The 16,377-nt window shown below is 45.7% G+C and overlaps 5 protein-coding genes across 5 annotated transcripts; 4 read left to right on the forward strand and 1 right to left on the reverse strand.

The window, feature by feature from the left end:
- Positions 1 to 2,296: 2,296 nt before the first annotated feature.
- GL218_04598 (uncharacterized protein) lies at positions 2,297 to 3,934 on the forward strand (the record flags this gene model as incomplete). The annotated part of the gene is made up of 1 exon (XM_033581215.1): positions 2,297 to 3,934. One exon carries the CDS (start codon positions 2,297 to 2,299, stop codon positions 3,932 to 3,934), a length of 1,638 nt encoding a protein of 545 aa, XP_033435140.1.
- A 1,022-nt stretch (positions 3,935 to 4,956) lies between these two features.
- Positions 4,957 to 6,368, reverse strand: GL218_04599 (26S protease regulatory subunit 6B like protein; the record flags this gene model as incomplete). Its single annotated transcript, XM_033581216.1, has 3 exons — positions 4,957 to 5,926; positions 5,999 to 6,097; positions 6,172 to 6,368. 3 exons carry the CDS (start codon positions 6,366 to 6,368, stop codon positions 4,957 to 4,959), a joined length of 1,266 nt encoding a protein of 421 aa, XP_033435141.1.
- Positions 6,369 to 8,078: 1,710 nt separating this feature from the next.
- GL218_04600 (uncharacterized protein) lies at positions 8,079 to 8,663 on the forward strand (the record flags this gene model as incomplete). The annotated part of the gene is made up of 3 exons (XM_033581217.1): positions 8,079 to 8,283; positions 8,373 to 8,440; positions 8,508 to 8,663. 3 exons carry the CDS (start codon positions 8,079 to 8,081, stop codon positions 8,661 to 8,663), a joined length of 429 nt encoding a protein of 142 aa, XP_033435180.1.
- Positions 8,664 to 11,261: 2,598 nt separating this feature from the next.
- Positions 11,262 to 12,464, forward strand: GL218_04601 (UPF0665 family protein C23C4.06c; the record flags this gene model as incomplete). The annotated part of the gene is made up of 1 exon (XM_033581218.1): positions 11,262 to 12,464. One exon carries the CDS (start codon positions 11,262 to 11,264, stop codon positions 12,462 to 12,464), a length of 1,203 nt encoding a protein of 400 aa, XP_033435181.1.
- Positions 12,465 to 14,842: 2,378 nt separating this feature from the next.
- Positions 14,843 to 16,070, forward strand: GL218_04602 (Kinetochore protein mis14; the record flags this gene model as incomplete). The annotated part of the gene is made up of 2 exons (XM_033581219.1): positions 14,843 to 15,037; positions 15,579 to 16,070. 2 exons carry the CDS (start codon positions 14,843 to 14,845, stop codon positions 16,068 to 16,070), a joined length of 687 nt encoding a protein of 228 aa, XP_033435178.1.
- Positions 16,071 to 16,377: the final 307 nt, after the last annotated feature.

The following is a 16,377-nucleotide window of genomic DNA, read 5'->3' on the forward strand; positions in this document are numbered from 1 at the left end:
TTGGCTTAGGGTCGGTTTCTTGAGCGGCGGTAATGGTAGTAGTACATGATTAAAAAGGTAGACGACCCCATTGGCGACACATCCGAACGAGGACTGACCTCACGAACTGCTGTTGTTACTATTATTGCAGTTTATAGTTGTTTGTTTGGTTATTTGTTTGTCGTTGCTAGGTTTATAAGAAACTATATCAAAATACCTAAGTACCTCACTTTTTTTTCTTGGGTACTGATATTCTCGACCTTCCAACTGGATCTACCTCTCAATCTTATAGAGAAAAAAAAAGGACAAAAGGGAAAGTGAGGGGCAGCAAGAACCTTACCTTCTAAGTTAAGACTTTTGTACCTTATTCTTATGGTTTTACCTCACACAGGAAATTACAGACCAACAAGCAGTTTCCTCAGATTTACGAGCAAAGAAAAGGGAAACTACGTCTTCAAATTGTCCTAGGTATAACATCAAAGTACGTACTATGTTCCTGTCTTTCCTACATCTCTTACCTTCACTAAGGTTAACTCAATTTTCTTTAATGTTGGAATAATCCAAAATCCTTCCCCCCCACTCTAGGAATTTTCTTTACTGACAACACTTTTTTTTTTGTGCCTCCAGTTCAGCTCGTCATAATCCGCTACTATTGGAGCTTTTATCGAATATCGTTTCCGCACATGACCTCCTCCCCAACGTATTTCTTCATCTGGATCGCACAAGTTGGAGGTCAGCTTCGCAGCTGTTAGCGCTATTTCTTTTCCCGCCAATCCGTGGAAGGCTTTCTTTGCGACGGCCCTGTCTAATTAACCAACCAAAACGAAACACAAGGATCGATATTGCAGGACTAAGAGCAGGACTAAAAGCCGATTGGTGATATTTCTGCTGTGTTCTGTAATCCTGTGCCACATTTACTCGGATTGTCGCTTGTGATTGACTGTACATACACGCATACACGATAGCGAGCACAAGGGCTCATTTCGCAGTTCGGACTTCGCATCGATTTTCAGCAACTGGATAAACACCGACGCAGCCGCGGACGCAGACGCAGGAAAAGGACATCCGGACCCAGTGTTGATCAGAGCGGCTTGTCTAGCTGTCCTGTGTCCACTACCTATCGTTTCATCCATGAGATAATACTTTTGACTATTGTACCAAAAGTCCCCTGCTTGGCTGGCTTGGATAGGCGAGAAGTGCCAGGGCAGGACGCAGGACGCGGGACGCGCGTGGGAGAGAGATTGGGATATTTGGGGGTCACCTTTGCTGGTACAGGTTGCAGTACAGGTTGCCTGTTACTGGCTGTCACTGGCCGCTGTTGGAAATCGAATCGAACAACCCCGCTGTGTGACGCTCCACAGACCTCTGCGACCTCTTGTTGTGTTGGAGAAACGTCATGACGTCTATAGTAAGTACATTGTTACTCTCTCTTCTTTTCAACATTCTATATACCCTGTACTTTTTTTATATTTTATTTTTATTTTATAGTTTTCCCAACTCTGCATTATACCTTACTATGTTTTATGTCTCATCAGCCTAACTGCACGACTATGAAAGCTCAGAGTCGCGTCACGCGTCTTATCTTACTTATTTTTCACTCTTTCATATTTCTTGTCCACCGATTTCAACTTTTGTGCACCCAGAGGGCCAGATATAGCCCATCCACACTGGCCTGACCTGCATACCTTGGCTTCTCGGGACCGCTCTGATTTATTTCTTTGGATATTTGTGTTCCACACCTTTTACTTCTACCACACATCTTCCCATCTTTTAATGTCCTGATCGAATTTCTTCACCGCCTCCTCGTCCGTCCAGACCACCCCGGAAGCCTCGTGTCCCCCCACACTATCGTCTCGTCAGCCCCCTTAGCCCCGGGCCTTACTTGCTTTAAATGCTTATGTTAGACGGTCCCCCTATTCCCATCACGACGGCACGGAGCGAAGCGATGTTGCGCTACGCCCCAGGTCAGCCAAGTATCGAGTTTGATTGGTACCGGTGCCATGATTGTCGCAGATGCCCAAGTTGCCAGCTTGGAATTTGGACTTAGCCCTTGCGCGACAGTGACGTTTTGGCTCTCCAAGCGTAGTCCCTCAAAATTCCTAACTCCTTCCTATTTATCTTTTAATACTTACTCATCTCCCACCCTCCCTTGACCCCAAACCAACTCCTGTCAAATTTGACCCCCACTTCCTATTCAGCTTTATTACTGTTTGCTTGAACTCTGTGACTACTTCAATATCTTTGTGATCTTTTCTTGAGATGCTCCTTTAGCACGTGCATTTCACCAAGTTCATCCTCTGCAATATTGCGCTCAAACATGACTGTTTCTCCGAAGCCAGCAATATTGCCTCTGCTAACCCACATCCAGTTATGTCTGGCGCATTACTGCGACCTACATGGTCCGACACCTCTTATGGTCACCGAAGGCCTACCTGTACCATGCAGACAATGTTGTGATGATAATACTGAGCCAACCCGACCGCAAACCAGTGCTGCAGGTCATGGTCAACAGACAACTGTTGCTGATACTTTACGAAAGATGACGCTTGGATCCCCACGTAGCTCATCTACCCCCGTGACTGATCAAGAAGCCCAGTCGCATCGCGCATCGATACTTCGAGCGTCAAAGTTAGGTCCTAGTACTACAGTCCAGACTGTTACGCCGACACCTCTCACCACAGCCTCAACCGTTCAGACACCACCGCAGAGTCCCCGACATGCTCCAGAAAATTTCCCTGAGATGAATGGCAAAGGGGGTTTACGGCGCGACTCAAGTTTTCGTCGAACCTATGATGATTACGTTACAAAACGAGCGAACCCATGTGACAACTGCGCTCTGACTCTTCCTAAGCGGCAAAACTCGAAAACTGGAAAGGGGGAGAAAGCAAGTACTACAACAGATTCTAAATCCGATCAACGTGGTCCTGTATTGCGCACGCGCGCCCCTTACGCACGCGTCTATGGAGGTAGCAGCGAGTTTAGCCCGCCAAACTCAAATCCGCATTCCTCGTATACTTCTGATGCCGAGGAGGATATTTTACCCAAAGACAATAGCAAGCATTCAAACTTGCAGCGCCGGCCTACTACCTCAACTTCGCATTCAAGCGTATCGTCCAAATCTAGTGTGACACAACATACACACTACCTAGATTACACATCGACTCATGAGCCAGTAGTCCCTACTACGTACTCCATAGTTCGTGCCTCTTGTCTACGAACGCTCTCCTTTGAAACCCTCCCTCGACGGCCTGAGACGACACAGCATGTTTCATCACTCTCGTCGCCGTTGCCCCCTCAATTTACATCGCCGCCAATGAATCACGGCCCAGGTTACATCACTACAGCACCAAATCCTCAATCTGCTGCTAATGGCGGTCCGATCTTCTTTGGTGATCCTTTAGCAGGTTATACGACCGCATACATATTTCGCATTCCCGATATGCATGCTCGTGGCCGCAAGAGAGTCTATGCGTTTCTGGCGCTTAGTACGCACCGTGAACGTCTCGCCATGAAGACATTTAGCTTTATATCAGCCGCATTCCGTGATTTAGCAAACTGGATTCAAGAACTGGCTGAAGCTGAAGCCGAGAGAGAGCGCGATCGAGAGGAAGCCAGCAGTCCAATTGCAGCAATCAATGCAGCATATAGCCGAGGTGGATTTGGTGGTGATGGCCCGCGTGATAGCGGCATAGGGCTAAACCTTGGAGGCGGGTTCAGCGTAGCGAACCTAGACCGTGATCGCGAAAGAGACAGGACCAACGACTCAAGCAGCTTCCTGACTGGTGGTGGCCGCAGTGGTTTAATGCAACGCATGGGCGGATCTATGGGACCCGGTGGATTTGCACCCAAAGCCCGCGGGCTTGCAGAGCTCGTGGGCCTCCCCGACTTCTTCATAGAGCTGCATTCACGGTTTGTGCAGCTCTTGTTGGAGCTGGGCGTTGTGCTTTCCTCTTGAACCTCACCGGCTTCCAATGATATGACATGAGCAACTGATTTATAGCGATATTCGATTTGCTATTCTGTGAGCGGCTGAAATAACTATACAGTTTAATGTGTCCGAGTGCGGAGGTAAAGACGTAATGACGGAGGATATACCCGAGTTGTTGAGTTGACACTGGATACCCCAGCACGCTTCCTTCGGTTGCAAACCACTCCCTCCGAGATATTGGTTACGGTGACTCTCAACGAACTCCTTGACTTTTATGATACCCACGCTTCAAGTTGAAGTAATTGATCTTGCGCTGGTTTGCGCTTATCCCTTTTTTTAGACCTTTCTTGAGGATGATACCCTTTCTGTATTACTACTTGTCAACTTTATTATTGTTTGCGTTTCCGATATGGTTCTACGCTTGAGGGTATGCCGTTCTTGTTCTGTGGTATGGCATGGCATGGCGTGGCATGTAAAACGGCGTACAAAGAAAAGGTCGGATAATGCATGCGGAAGGAAAACCAAATCCCCTAGAGGACAGGTAGACGGATGAGCTCAGGCGGCTCGGACGAATGATTGGACGATGTTGAGGATGTGGGGGGAAGAACGAGGATGTAATTGACATCAATTGTAATACCATGATACGAAAAGATGATTCTTGAGCGTTACGGGCACTTCTGTGCGTTTTATCGAGCGGGTTAGGGGAGCATTTATAGATAAAGACGGATTACGGTTAGACAAACAAGAGCTACTATTGCAAGGTTAATGAACACGTTTTCGGGCTTCCTGAAACTCCCTACTAAAACTGGTACTGCGAAGGGAAGCACGTAATTAGTTCGTTTAGTCGTATTGCTATGATAGTGTTACACTTAGCCAACTCCATCACGTCACGGCTTCTAGGGGCATCCTCTATATGCACGGGATTCCTATCGCAAGATCAAAGCGTATCCGGCGCAGATAAAGGTGCGGATTCCCGTATTTATTACTCGGCTTCCACTCTCCCAAGAACTTAGGGTAAACCATGTCAAGCTACTAAGCCTTTTCCCCGTCTATTTGTAGAAATCGAACTTATTCTCATCACTTGTTCCTTTGACCTGACTGGAGTAAGCGTCTTCGAGGTCAGACTGGATGATATTGTAACGGTTCTTGCGGACGGCACGGAGACCGGCCTCTTGCATGATGGCAGCAATGACGGCGCCGCTAAGGGGATCGTTGCGGACGATAAGACTATCCAGATCGACTTCGGGGGCGAGGCTCATTTTGCTGGCGATGGTACCGAAGATAAGACGACGCTCACGGCGATCACGCAAGCTGGGGAATTCGATCTTCCGATCGAGACGACCGGGTCGTAGGAGCGCAGGATCTAAGGTATCGGCACGGTTCGTGGCCATAATGACCTTGACGTTGGAAGTCTGATCAAAACCGTCCATTTGGTTGAGCAGCTCTAGCAGGATACGTTGGACCTCACGGTCGGCACCGGTTTGGGCGTCGAAACGCTTGGTGGCGATGGCGTCGATCTCGTCGATGAAGATAATGGCGGGGGAATTCTCGCGGGCCATGCGGAAGACGTCACGGACCATGCGAGGACCCTCACCAAGGTACTTCTGGACGAATTCGGAGCCAACGACTCGGATAAAGTTAGCCGTTGTGGAGTTCGCGACAGCCTTGACAAGCATCGTCTTCCCCGTACCGGGGGGGCCGTAAAGTAGGACACCGCGCGGAGGGTCGATACCGATCTGCTTGTAGAGGTCGAAGTGGGTTAAGGGTAACTCGACGGCTTCGCGAATCTCTTGCTTTTGCATGTCGAGGCCACCGACATCAGCATACGTCACGTCTGGCTTCTCATCGGCACCAAGCATGGCGATAGAGGAATCGGCCTCGGGGGGTAGGATATCGACGAGGGCATTGGAGTGCCGATGAAGGGCGACGGAGGACGAGGGCTTAAGCTTCTCACGGTCGAGAGTAGATAGGATTCGGACGACATAGTTGGATCCTGTGCTAGATTGGACTATTCCGGTACTAGTGGTAATGTAAGACTTTTCTGCCGTGATTTACGTTTGACGATCGAATCCAGATATTGATTGGACTTACTTCTGGTCAATGGCCTCCATAAATTGACCAATAACTAGCGGCACACTCTGAATTCTCTTGATCTCCTCCTGTGCCCGAACAAGTTCGCGTTTTAAGCTCCTGCGTAGGTTCCCCGTTAGAATCGGCATCCTATTATAATCACAGGTGGTTGGCATCTCCCGCACTTGTCTCACCTTTGCTCATCCTTGATGTATTCCTCCTGTAACTGGATATATTCCAGGTGCCCTTGTAGCTTTTTTAATACTGCATATTCATCTCCGCCCTGCGCAGGTATGCCCTCAATACTCTCGACGTTCGGGATGGTTGACGGGATAGGCTTGTTATATGGTGCCACGCTATTAGCTGGGTTTTCTACTAAAACGTCACCCATAATCGCGGTGCCGACGGCGGGATTAGCGGAATGAAAAAATAGAGAGGGAGTCGTAAATTATAAACGACCCAAGGATTTGTCGTCGGGATATGTCCGCTGTTGATGTGGAGAATTGATGGATGATGGATGATGATGATAATGGATAATTATCGAGTTTGGAAAGTTGAGGTTACGTTAGTGAGCACAAGGTACAGCTTCTAGGATCCAGGTGCCGACGCCAGCCTTGCAGCCTTGAGAGATGGTTACTAAGTATATGTGGGCCATTGCCAAGGATATAAATGCAGCTAATCCAATCTTGGAAAGTATAGGATTAATAGATTTCCCGCTTTCCCTTAACCCCACCGCCCGGCACCCGCATCGCCTCAAATGCATGAGTTTCGGCTGATTGGCTCTTCACTTCCTAGCACCTGCAAATCCAAGGCGAACATTGAATGTTCCCCATATTAGAGGTCAGTTTTCGACCACTCATCTTGCAGCACAGCCTGCAAAGCCTACTGAAGATCAGCTTCCGGCATCGCCCGACCAGAACTAGCGCTTAACCTAGATCTAATCCATGGACGCTGATATTCGTATAATATGTATACCTTGTATATGTAGTTGTAGTTAGTACGATATATCTAATAGCTTACGTCGTAACAAAAACAAAGAGCACTGTAAGAAATAGGTTCTGATTTTATGATAATGTTATAATTCAACGAAAGAGGTTTACTCATTCTGTCATTGTGGATTTATCTTTAAAGTTAGGTACCTAATGCGCTATGAGAGCCTGAAAAGTATAATATTCTTAGATGTTGGGTCTAAAGGAGCTATGAAGGAACCAGTTGAGCTCATCCCTCATCCCTCTTTCATCTTGCATATATCTTAGCCTCCATGTAGTGTATGTAGGTACGTACATGTACGTTAGGTACATGTATGTTAGGTAGTTGTTGTAGGTAGAGGCAAGTCACTTTACGGCACAGTGTTAACTTTCTTACTACCCGGCCCCCCTCTATTGGACCAATACAGTTCGATCACGAACCTAGAGGACCCGCAAGGGTCCCTCGTTCCCCGATGTGTCATCATACCTAACCAGCGGTTTCGCACTGGGCTATCGTTACCTCTTCCTTCCAACAATCCATTACTTTACATTACAATAAGGTACGTTATCATAGCCCTTCTAGCCTGCTTTAGCCCGCTTGCCCACTTGTCTGCGTTTAGGTAGATTCTGTACATACATCTGCAATTACTAGTGCAGTACATAGCGCACAGCACATACCACATACATGTCATAGCACTCTACAGCAGCAGCACATTGTACCGAATGACCGTTCCCGCATCAAATGCAAGCGCTGTCCGACTTATACTGTACATACGGAGTAGACTCCCTCTAGCCTCTAGCCTCTCACCTTCTCTAAACCACCTGACTTAGATCTTCTTTTCGTCCCTTTTCCCACCTCGTGAATATTACCAAAGATCTCTCAACATTACTTCTTTTTACCTTGTCGTTGCTTGCCTTACGGAGTGAACGTGGACACTAATTTCCTTCTCTTTCTCTCTTAACTCTCTGACATAGTCACTTGTTATTCTCCGCTGGCGTTCTGACTTGCCTTGCTATTTATTATCATTTCGGCTACACAGCCTTCCCTCCGTGTTAAAAATACACTACTGCTAATCGGGTCTCCCGAAAGTCTTCAATAGAGAGAAAAGAAATCCTGTCTTGTGATTTCTACGATGATGGCATCTAATACAATTGCTATCCCGGCTGTCCGGTCCTCGGCTGCTGCCTACGACCAATCTCCCAAGGCTACAACTAGCTCATCTTCATCATATTCAAGTTCTCCGCAAACTCCTAGTCCTAGTCCTAGTGAAGCGTCGTCAGTACAGTCGGCACGCAAGTTAAAATCAATCCACCACCATCGCCGACCTAGTTTATTGAGTATGTTTGCCCCCCTTGTGTATTGACCATAAATCGGAGCACCTTGATGGTGTTCTCCCTCTGAGATCCGCATTGCTCACGCCATACAGGCTCCGCCTTCTGCAAGGACGAGTGCACCGTTATCAACATCGGAGATCCTGATGGGGCACCTCGATTGGTAAGAAAATGCTATCGCTGCTGAAAGTGCCGCTGAGGGGCCGTCTTACTAATACCCCTCGTTATAGATCTCATACCTTGCCTCAAGTCAAGGGTTCGCATGGAACCCCGAACTATTCGTTCCGTCGTACGTCGAATGCAGTTACATACCCCTAGAAAACCGCAGGGAACCCGTACACGAGATTCGACTCAGTGACGAAGAGATCAAGGGGATGCTACCGTAACCAAGAAACCCCATCTAGAGGCCCCCCCCCCCCCTCCTTGGGATATGTCTTTAGCGTCACTGCAATCGATCTCACAGAGCGTCGTTTCTTCCTAGATACACATAACCCTCGCAAGAATACCTTTGCCATTTTCACAAATACTTCGGCGTCTGGATTCGGGCTATATTATTGCCTGGATGGATTGTGGATATCGGTCTCGACATTTCCTATTGCGCGGCGCGGCTTGGAAGGACCAACTTTACACATTACAATAACTTGGACGGATGGGAATATTGTTACATGGGATGTCCACGTCCAGAGGGCTCAGGAGTTCTCGTGAGTACTGTATGATTACATGAAGTTTACATGAATGCCCTTAACGTAGGGCCGGCGTTGGTATTCCCTGGTTGCTCTTGATTTAACCCGGCCGACTCTTTTCTCTACCTTTTTCTACATTTCCAAACAAGCAATGGGTTATTGTTTGTAGATAAGGGCGTTGCTTTCTCAACTTCATAGGTAATAGAAAGACAGCATACATTACTTACGGTTGTGACGCTTAGCAAGTGACTAACTGCTTTAGTAAATTACATTGTTCTATCCGACTTAGTTATCCAAGTCCTCCGTAGTCTGTTTCGCATTTGGGGCGAATGATCTGAAAACCAATACTTGAGTTGAAAGGTTTGGTTGCATGTACCTAGGTAAATAACACACGGGTGCTCGGATAAGAGATGCAGGTGCCGAAGTGTAAAACAATGATGGATCCTCCTTAGTGAAACATTTCTCAAGAAACACCACGTGGATTACCGAGGTAGGAATTACATTGCGAGTATCAATTGTGAAATCGAATAATACGCTCAATTTTTAGAACAGCTGAAACGACTAATTTGCCTACATATTTGATTGCTACGATATTTTAATATATTTTCAATTCGTGCCAGATCCGCGTTTAGATAGGTAGGTACTTATATTTTTATATAACTAGCACTAATTATGACTTAAGTCTCACTTAAGAGGAATAACCATACTTATAACCTTGAAGCAATAGAAGTAAATGGGGATCCAGATGTACCTACATTTATCTCTTGTAGAGACGTGCATATAATAACTTCCTTCATCCCATTTGCAATGCTGCCTCCTTAACAAGTTGTTATACTCGCACAGTGTAGACATCCCACTTGTCGTCAATTAACCCAGCTTTTTACCCCACGAATTGCGTTATCGGACCAACACTCTTACCCTAATAGGAAAGTTAAGGAAGATTAGCGCGACTGATACGGCTAAGCGTTTAGAGCGCTTACAGTACATAAGAGACATCTTTTAAGTTCTAACTTAAGGAATTATATATTACTGTGCAAGCTAAAATCTTTATAACTTATAACATAATCTCAACTTTTATTATTTTATTATAACTATACCTAGGTATTTACTTACTTGTGCAGTCTCATTTTCAAATATCTAATTTCTTATACTACATGCGGTCATAAACTTACTATAGGATGCTACAATCTATTATATAATAAATGCGAACTTTTAAGCAAGTAAACCAACATACCAGATATTACTCGAAATGGTCACGTTCAACGTTGAACTCTTTGATCGCCTCCAAGGAATAATTGTGATTGACCAGGTAGTATGTAAATGCGGGCGGAGATATTCACATGCATTCGTGGCGATCTCGAAGTTAGGGTACCCAATAACCCAATATTAAGATGCTTTGTTTCATAGCCACGTGTACAGGTAGATGAGGGTATATAGGTAAGTCTATTTCAGTATGTCACATCGAATAATGAACCTTTTAAGAAATTATTCCATTACCTCTGATCAGCCTTTCTCATCTCGACAGATCATCGTGCCGAAGGTACTAATGAATCCCTGAATCGGCATATATCATTATAGTGTCAAATTAACTCAGCACGAAGTAAGATATCAGGCACTAACTGGAGCTAAGAGCGGGTTCTCATTAAAGGTTGCAAATATGGGGTAGACTCAGCTTTGCGATCAATGGTGTGAAGTCTATTTGAAGATAAGAGCCTAATCTATTGAATACCTAGATTTAGCTAGGTACATGTAGATAAGCACTTGCATCTAAAATAAGTACATAGGTAACTTATATACCTGGACCTTACTAGCCCCTCCAATTCAGCTTCTAGGGCATGCATGCACATGTGCTGAGCGTCAGACGGTACTTCAACCTTGTATATAATTATTACGTGAGATTAGGTACCTAATTCGTATTGGGTAATGTTAACCTCCGATAAACCGATACCTATACCCTCGGCCCGCTTTTCGACTTGTAGAAGAAAACTCCAATATAACAGGATGCACAATTGTTTTTTACGTTCCCAATCACTCAACAAACTACAAACTATTGTAATATTCATCTAGCAACAATGGTTGAAGTGGATCACGATCGATAAAGCCCCATTCTAATCACGCTAATGCTAGGCTCAACTACCTAGCTAGCGGTGAACATTCTGATAGTACATTACAATGTTGGGCACGGAAAAAGATGCATGTCGCCAAGGCGAAAATACCCAAATACCCAAATACCTAAATACTACCGAATAAACAAATCATTGGACTGAACTTACCGTACCCAAAGCTCGGTCTCGCAACAAGATGCACTACATACGCTTGTTGCGTGGCCCAAAATTAGACGCATCAAACCTCAAGAGACCACTTATCTCAATCCTTCTTACCATCACCACGGATCTGGGTGACTCATTTCTCTACCCGGATGAGCCCGTCGACTTGATTATTTCGGTGGAGAATCCGACAGGCCAGTCAATCATACTAGACGGAGATCCCCCGCCTAGATGGACTGCTGGCATGCGATGTCTTGACGTCAAAGTCCCCATCAAGCCGCATTTCAAGAAGGACGATGTCACGTGTACGATTAGGATTCACCCAGCGACACAAACTCCACCATTAGGAGTGTTGAAGGGTAGCGATATGCTTCCGTGGAGCGTTGCTAGAGGCTCGTTTGCAAGCAAGGGTCTCATCATGCCAGTTTCCGTAGAGATGGCGAAGGGCATCTGCGCGCCCGTTGCTGTGCGAACACTCCAGCTTGACTCCAGGTCTCAGCCCCAGGACCAAATAGATATTGACCTTGAAGAGGACATCGGTGAGAGCATTGCACGCCACATATGGGACGCAGGTGCTGTGACAGCCTCCTTTTTAGGGGACGCATGTAGCACCAAGGAAGGTATCTATGACACGCTGCTTATGCGAGAAGACGGCTTTAATGTCTTAGAGCTCGGCAGTGGTGTTGGCATTCTCGGGATTACCCTGGCGCAAGTCATAGGAAGGGCCGTGGTCCGTGGCCATACGTCCAGTAAAGCTACTGTATTACTAACAGACCTCTCGGAGGCAGAAGAGCGCGCGAGGTCAAACATATTAAGGGCCGAAGCGGCGCTGTCTCACATAAATCCCAATGGTTCTGCAGTGGCTCTTCAGTACGAAGACCTAGACTGGGACGAGGGCAAGCACGGAAAGTTCGGGACTCTTGTTTCTGCTCGTCCGTGGGATCTAGTTGTACTTAGTGATTGTACATACAATGTTGATTCATTACCCGCGCTCATCGGAACGCTGAGCGCGCTACACGCTGCAAAGTTAAAATACCCCGGGGTAGAAGAAGGTGCAAAGACTTTTGTTATCCTAGCAACAAAACCTCGCCATTCTTCGGAGCAGGCTCTATTTGGGTTGCTAACTGCCGATGATTGGCAATACAACATTCTTAAATCCATTCCACTGCCAAAGCTGGGCGAAGAAGATGAGGCAGTTGATATATACTTATTAGAAAAGGGTAAAAAGATGTCATAGTATATAGATCTAACTATACATTTAGCTATACATTTCACCACTTACATAAAAATTTAAAACTATGGGAATGTTTCAAATTTTATACGTGATAAAAACCTTGTGATATATCTAAAATTAAAATCCTAATATTTTTAGTTATTTTCTTGGATGAGTTATAAATATACGATTTTGTTGATTTTATATGGGAAATGGGTGGCCCCTATTAAGGTGGCCCAAGTAACGGTGCTTCGACTTATAAGCGAAAAAAGGCAAAAAGTTTTCAGTCACTTACCGTATTAAACTGACTAATCTAATACACAACAGCTGGAAGTATCTTTTCTTAAATGCGTAAGTGGCTTGATATACGCGCGGATTAAAAGCGCCTATACCATACACACGGGCATTATTATGAAATAAACAAACCCCGTTTGTATTTTCGCTGTAATCTAGTGGCTTCTTCTCCTCTTTACTCTAGCAACTGAACCTGTGTTTTCCCAATAGTTGTCCAAATAAACTATCGTCAATGTATAGCACTCTTTCGCAAAATAACATGCACGTCCGATTTGAAAAGCGACGTCGTAGTCAAACATCCGACGATATGGACCCATCGGTCAACAAAAGACAGCGTTCTCGTTCGGACGTATCAGCAAAGGACATTGCTTCACAGCTAGTCAAAACTACTGCCCTCTCGTCGCCATTACCCCTCAGCCAGGAATCTTTATATAGACAGTCAATTTCTAACTCCGTATCCGACTGGCTTCGGAATGTCGAACTAAATCCGCAAGACCCGAACTCATTACTCCCAAGCTCAAGACAATCAAATGTATCCTTAAGAAATGGCCAGGATGACGAACCTTTGCCTGATCAATCTTCGTCTAGCGCTCACGGAGTACGCGAGGCTAAGTATGAGGAGACGGTCTTGAAGCCGAACTGTATATGGATGGAGCCTCGAGGATATAATTCTCCAAAATAGGTTAAGGAGTTTATTCGGAAACTCTTACAGCCCACTACAGATATACTCCCACAGGAAGAAAGAAAAAACAGGTGGCTGTGGTTTTTTAATGTAGTAGCGACAGTTAGACACTGTATTTTCGAAAATTCTCAATCAGCGATGATGTACGAAGGTTGGGGCCAAAAGTTTCGCACATCTAAGCTTGGCAAGCCACGTGCGAATTAAAAAAAGACTGCACGGTTTTATTTAAGCTATAGTGGCTGATATCGCTATAAATATAGCGGTAAGCCACCTAGATTTAATGGATAGGCCACTATTTAGTTTTTAGCTTAGCGTGTGGCTAATACAGTATTGATAATTCAAAGAACATATAAAATACGGTGCCAAGATTTGGACATGTGCGAAACTTTTGGCCCCAACCTTCGTACCATTTAGGAATGGATTTGATGAATGTCCATCCCTTTAACCAGAATTCAACAGGCCTCGGTTCGCAAGGGAGAGCTTGGTCCTCAATGCTGGTTCGTCGGCCCTGCTCGTATATAACAAGATGGTTCAAGATCACGGTTTCGTAATTTGCGCCGACGTGGCACCAGGTGATCATATTATACACTTCTATCCGATGTGGTCAAAACCGGGCATACCTGGTAAAGTTGAAATACCAGATAAACCTGCTGAATTCACCTCGTATAAGATGATGAACTGCGAGATTCTTTTGTTAAGTGATAGGAGTCACTATAAAAGATGTCTTGTGTTGATCAGCAACATCCATAAATGGGGCCGAGGAGAGAGGTATGATGAGATTGTCGACAGCGTTAAGAAGAGATCGGATGGGCTGTCAAAGCTACATGGCCTTTCCAAGGTCAATCAGGTAGCTGGGTTGAACGAGGCTATTTGATTGTATATGAGGCTGGCTAATGAGAGATGTTGGAATATCTTGGGAGACTAGAGGAATTAGGCGAGGTTGTCGTAGAAGGTACATGAACGACTCATGTAAATGTAATATATATGTACTTATGCGATACTTACTAACCCCGCTATTGTTACGTTTTTTCGACCCGCATACTGTACATAGGGGTCCTTCTAAAGCGCCAAGCGCCAAAACATGAGTAAACATCTGCAATACTATTTACATCACAAGTCTATCCTATTAAATTAGCCAATCACTATTTACCAAAAGGCAAAATTGGGAATCACTAGCATCTCATCGCTGCACTGCACACACATACGGACATATATGCATTGCGGCTGACTATTTCGTATCTTTATCTTTAATTCCGCTCGCGTTTCTACATAGCAGAACACCCAACGGAGAAAAGAAAATACACATACTTACATCTTTCATCGTCATAATCATCATCATCCATCTTCCATTTAGTTCAATTTAAAGCCGTCCTACTTTTTCTCGCTACAACGACAACACCCTCTCCTTTCCTAAACTTAAACCACCATGGAGGGCTCGGCCTCGGCAGCGCATCGAAAGATCGAGCTCCAGACCCCCGATGACCTGGCATATCTTCTGGCCAATGTACGGCGCGCAGCCACGGCACGTCTAGACGAGGCGTTTCCGCCGGTGGATGGGGCAAGCGGCGCCGCTGCCGATGGTGACGAATTGCGGACGAGGATCGAGGAACTTGTCAATGAAGTAAGTTTTACTTTATTTTATTTTATTATTTAGTTTCTATTTTTCTACATTGTGCTTTTTAAAAAAAAAATTTAGCATACAGCTATCAGTGTCTGTATTTCTTCAACCTACCTAATACCTTTTTTTCTACTGTCGTCTTTCTTGTCTTGCCTGCGCATGCAGGTAGAGTATACGGATTTAATTAAAGAGGCCTTGGTGGAATGTGAGAGGTCAATGGAGAGTTCCTATATAAATGGAATTAATGCATTACACTTTCACATACGACCATAGGATCTGGAAAACTCGGGATCCCGTCCGCTCTCCCATAGATAAGCCAGATACCGCCAGATTAGTAGTTGGGTCGGTGACGACCAGCGAATCCCTGGTGTTGTATGTTTTTTTCTTTTCTTTTTTTTATAGTTCTTTTTTATTGCTATATTGCATTCTCTTGTTTTACCTCTTTAAAGTTTTTGTTTTCTATTTTAAACTTGTCTTTTTAATTTAGGATTATCTCATATGAAACACTCTTACAGCCGGACGCTAAATACTAACCTACAAACAGTACATCATCAAGACCTTCACCCTAGCAGGCCCAAACCTCTCTATCAATGGCATGCCCGTTGATGCAGCACATTACCTCTCCGGTAGTCCTTCCGATCCGCAGCAGCCGGAAGAAGTCTACGAGCCGTTTGACGCACGTAAGCGCGCCCGTCTCGAGGAGCTAACGCGCGAGGAAGAGGACCTGCTGAGAGACATTGCCGCCTTGAAGAAATCCGTGCCGCATGCCGCAGCTTCCTCCTGGGCCGAAGCAGCACGCCGCTCCGTCGCTGACGACGAGCAGGCCCTTGCCGCGGCTAACGAGCGTGCCGGTGCTGATGGCGGTGAGCTGTTGCTGGGAGACCTAAGTAAGGGGCTTCCTCGACAGGACGATGTTGAGAGCGGCTACGAGGACGCGATTAGGGGGCTGGGTAGGTTGAAGCGCGAGATGCCGTCGGTAGTGGCGCGCATGGAGAGGGCGCGGGGAGCAGGAGAGTATGTTGTAACAGAGCGGTGAATGCGTACCCTTTTTTGCCCCCTTATATTGATTTGTAGGGGAAGAGGCGGTGGAGTTCCGGCTACGCTTTAGGAGGTGATGGTCATCATACCCGATCTACGCATATGGGAGGTATACATTCGAGGGGAACGCAAGACGGAAGGGCTGTGCCGAGATATGTGGTAAGAAGTTCCGATTGCCCTCCTTTACCTAGGGAGCAATTGCGTCTTCACGTGGAATCTATCGGCCTCTAATATCATGAAGCCATTCGTGCTTGAGTATCCCTATCACAAATAAAACCACTTTAATTCAACAAACTCGATACTTT

The sequence above is a fragment of the Daldinia childiae genome (assembly GCF_008694065.1).
Source record: "Daldinia childiae strain JS-1345 chromosome Unknown Scaffold4, whole genome shotgun sequence".
Taxonomy (NCBI): domain Eukaryota; kingdom Fungi; phylum Ascomycota; class Sordariomycetes; order Xylariales; family Hypoxylaceae; genus Daldinia; species Daldinia childiae.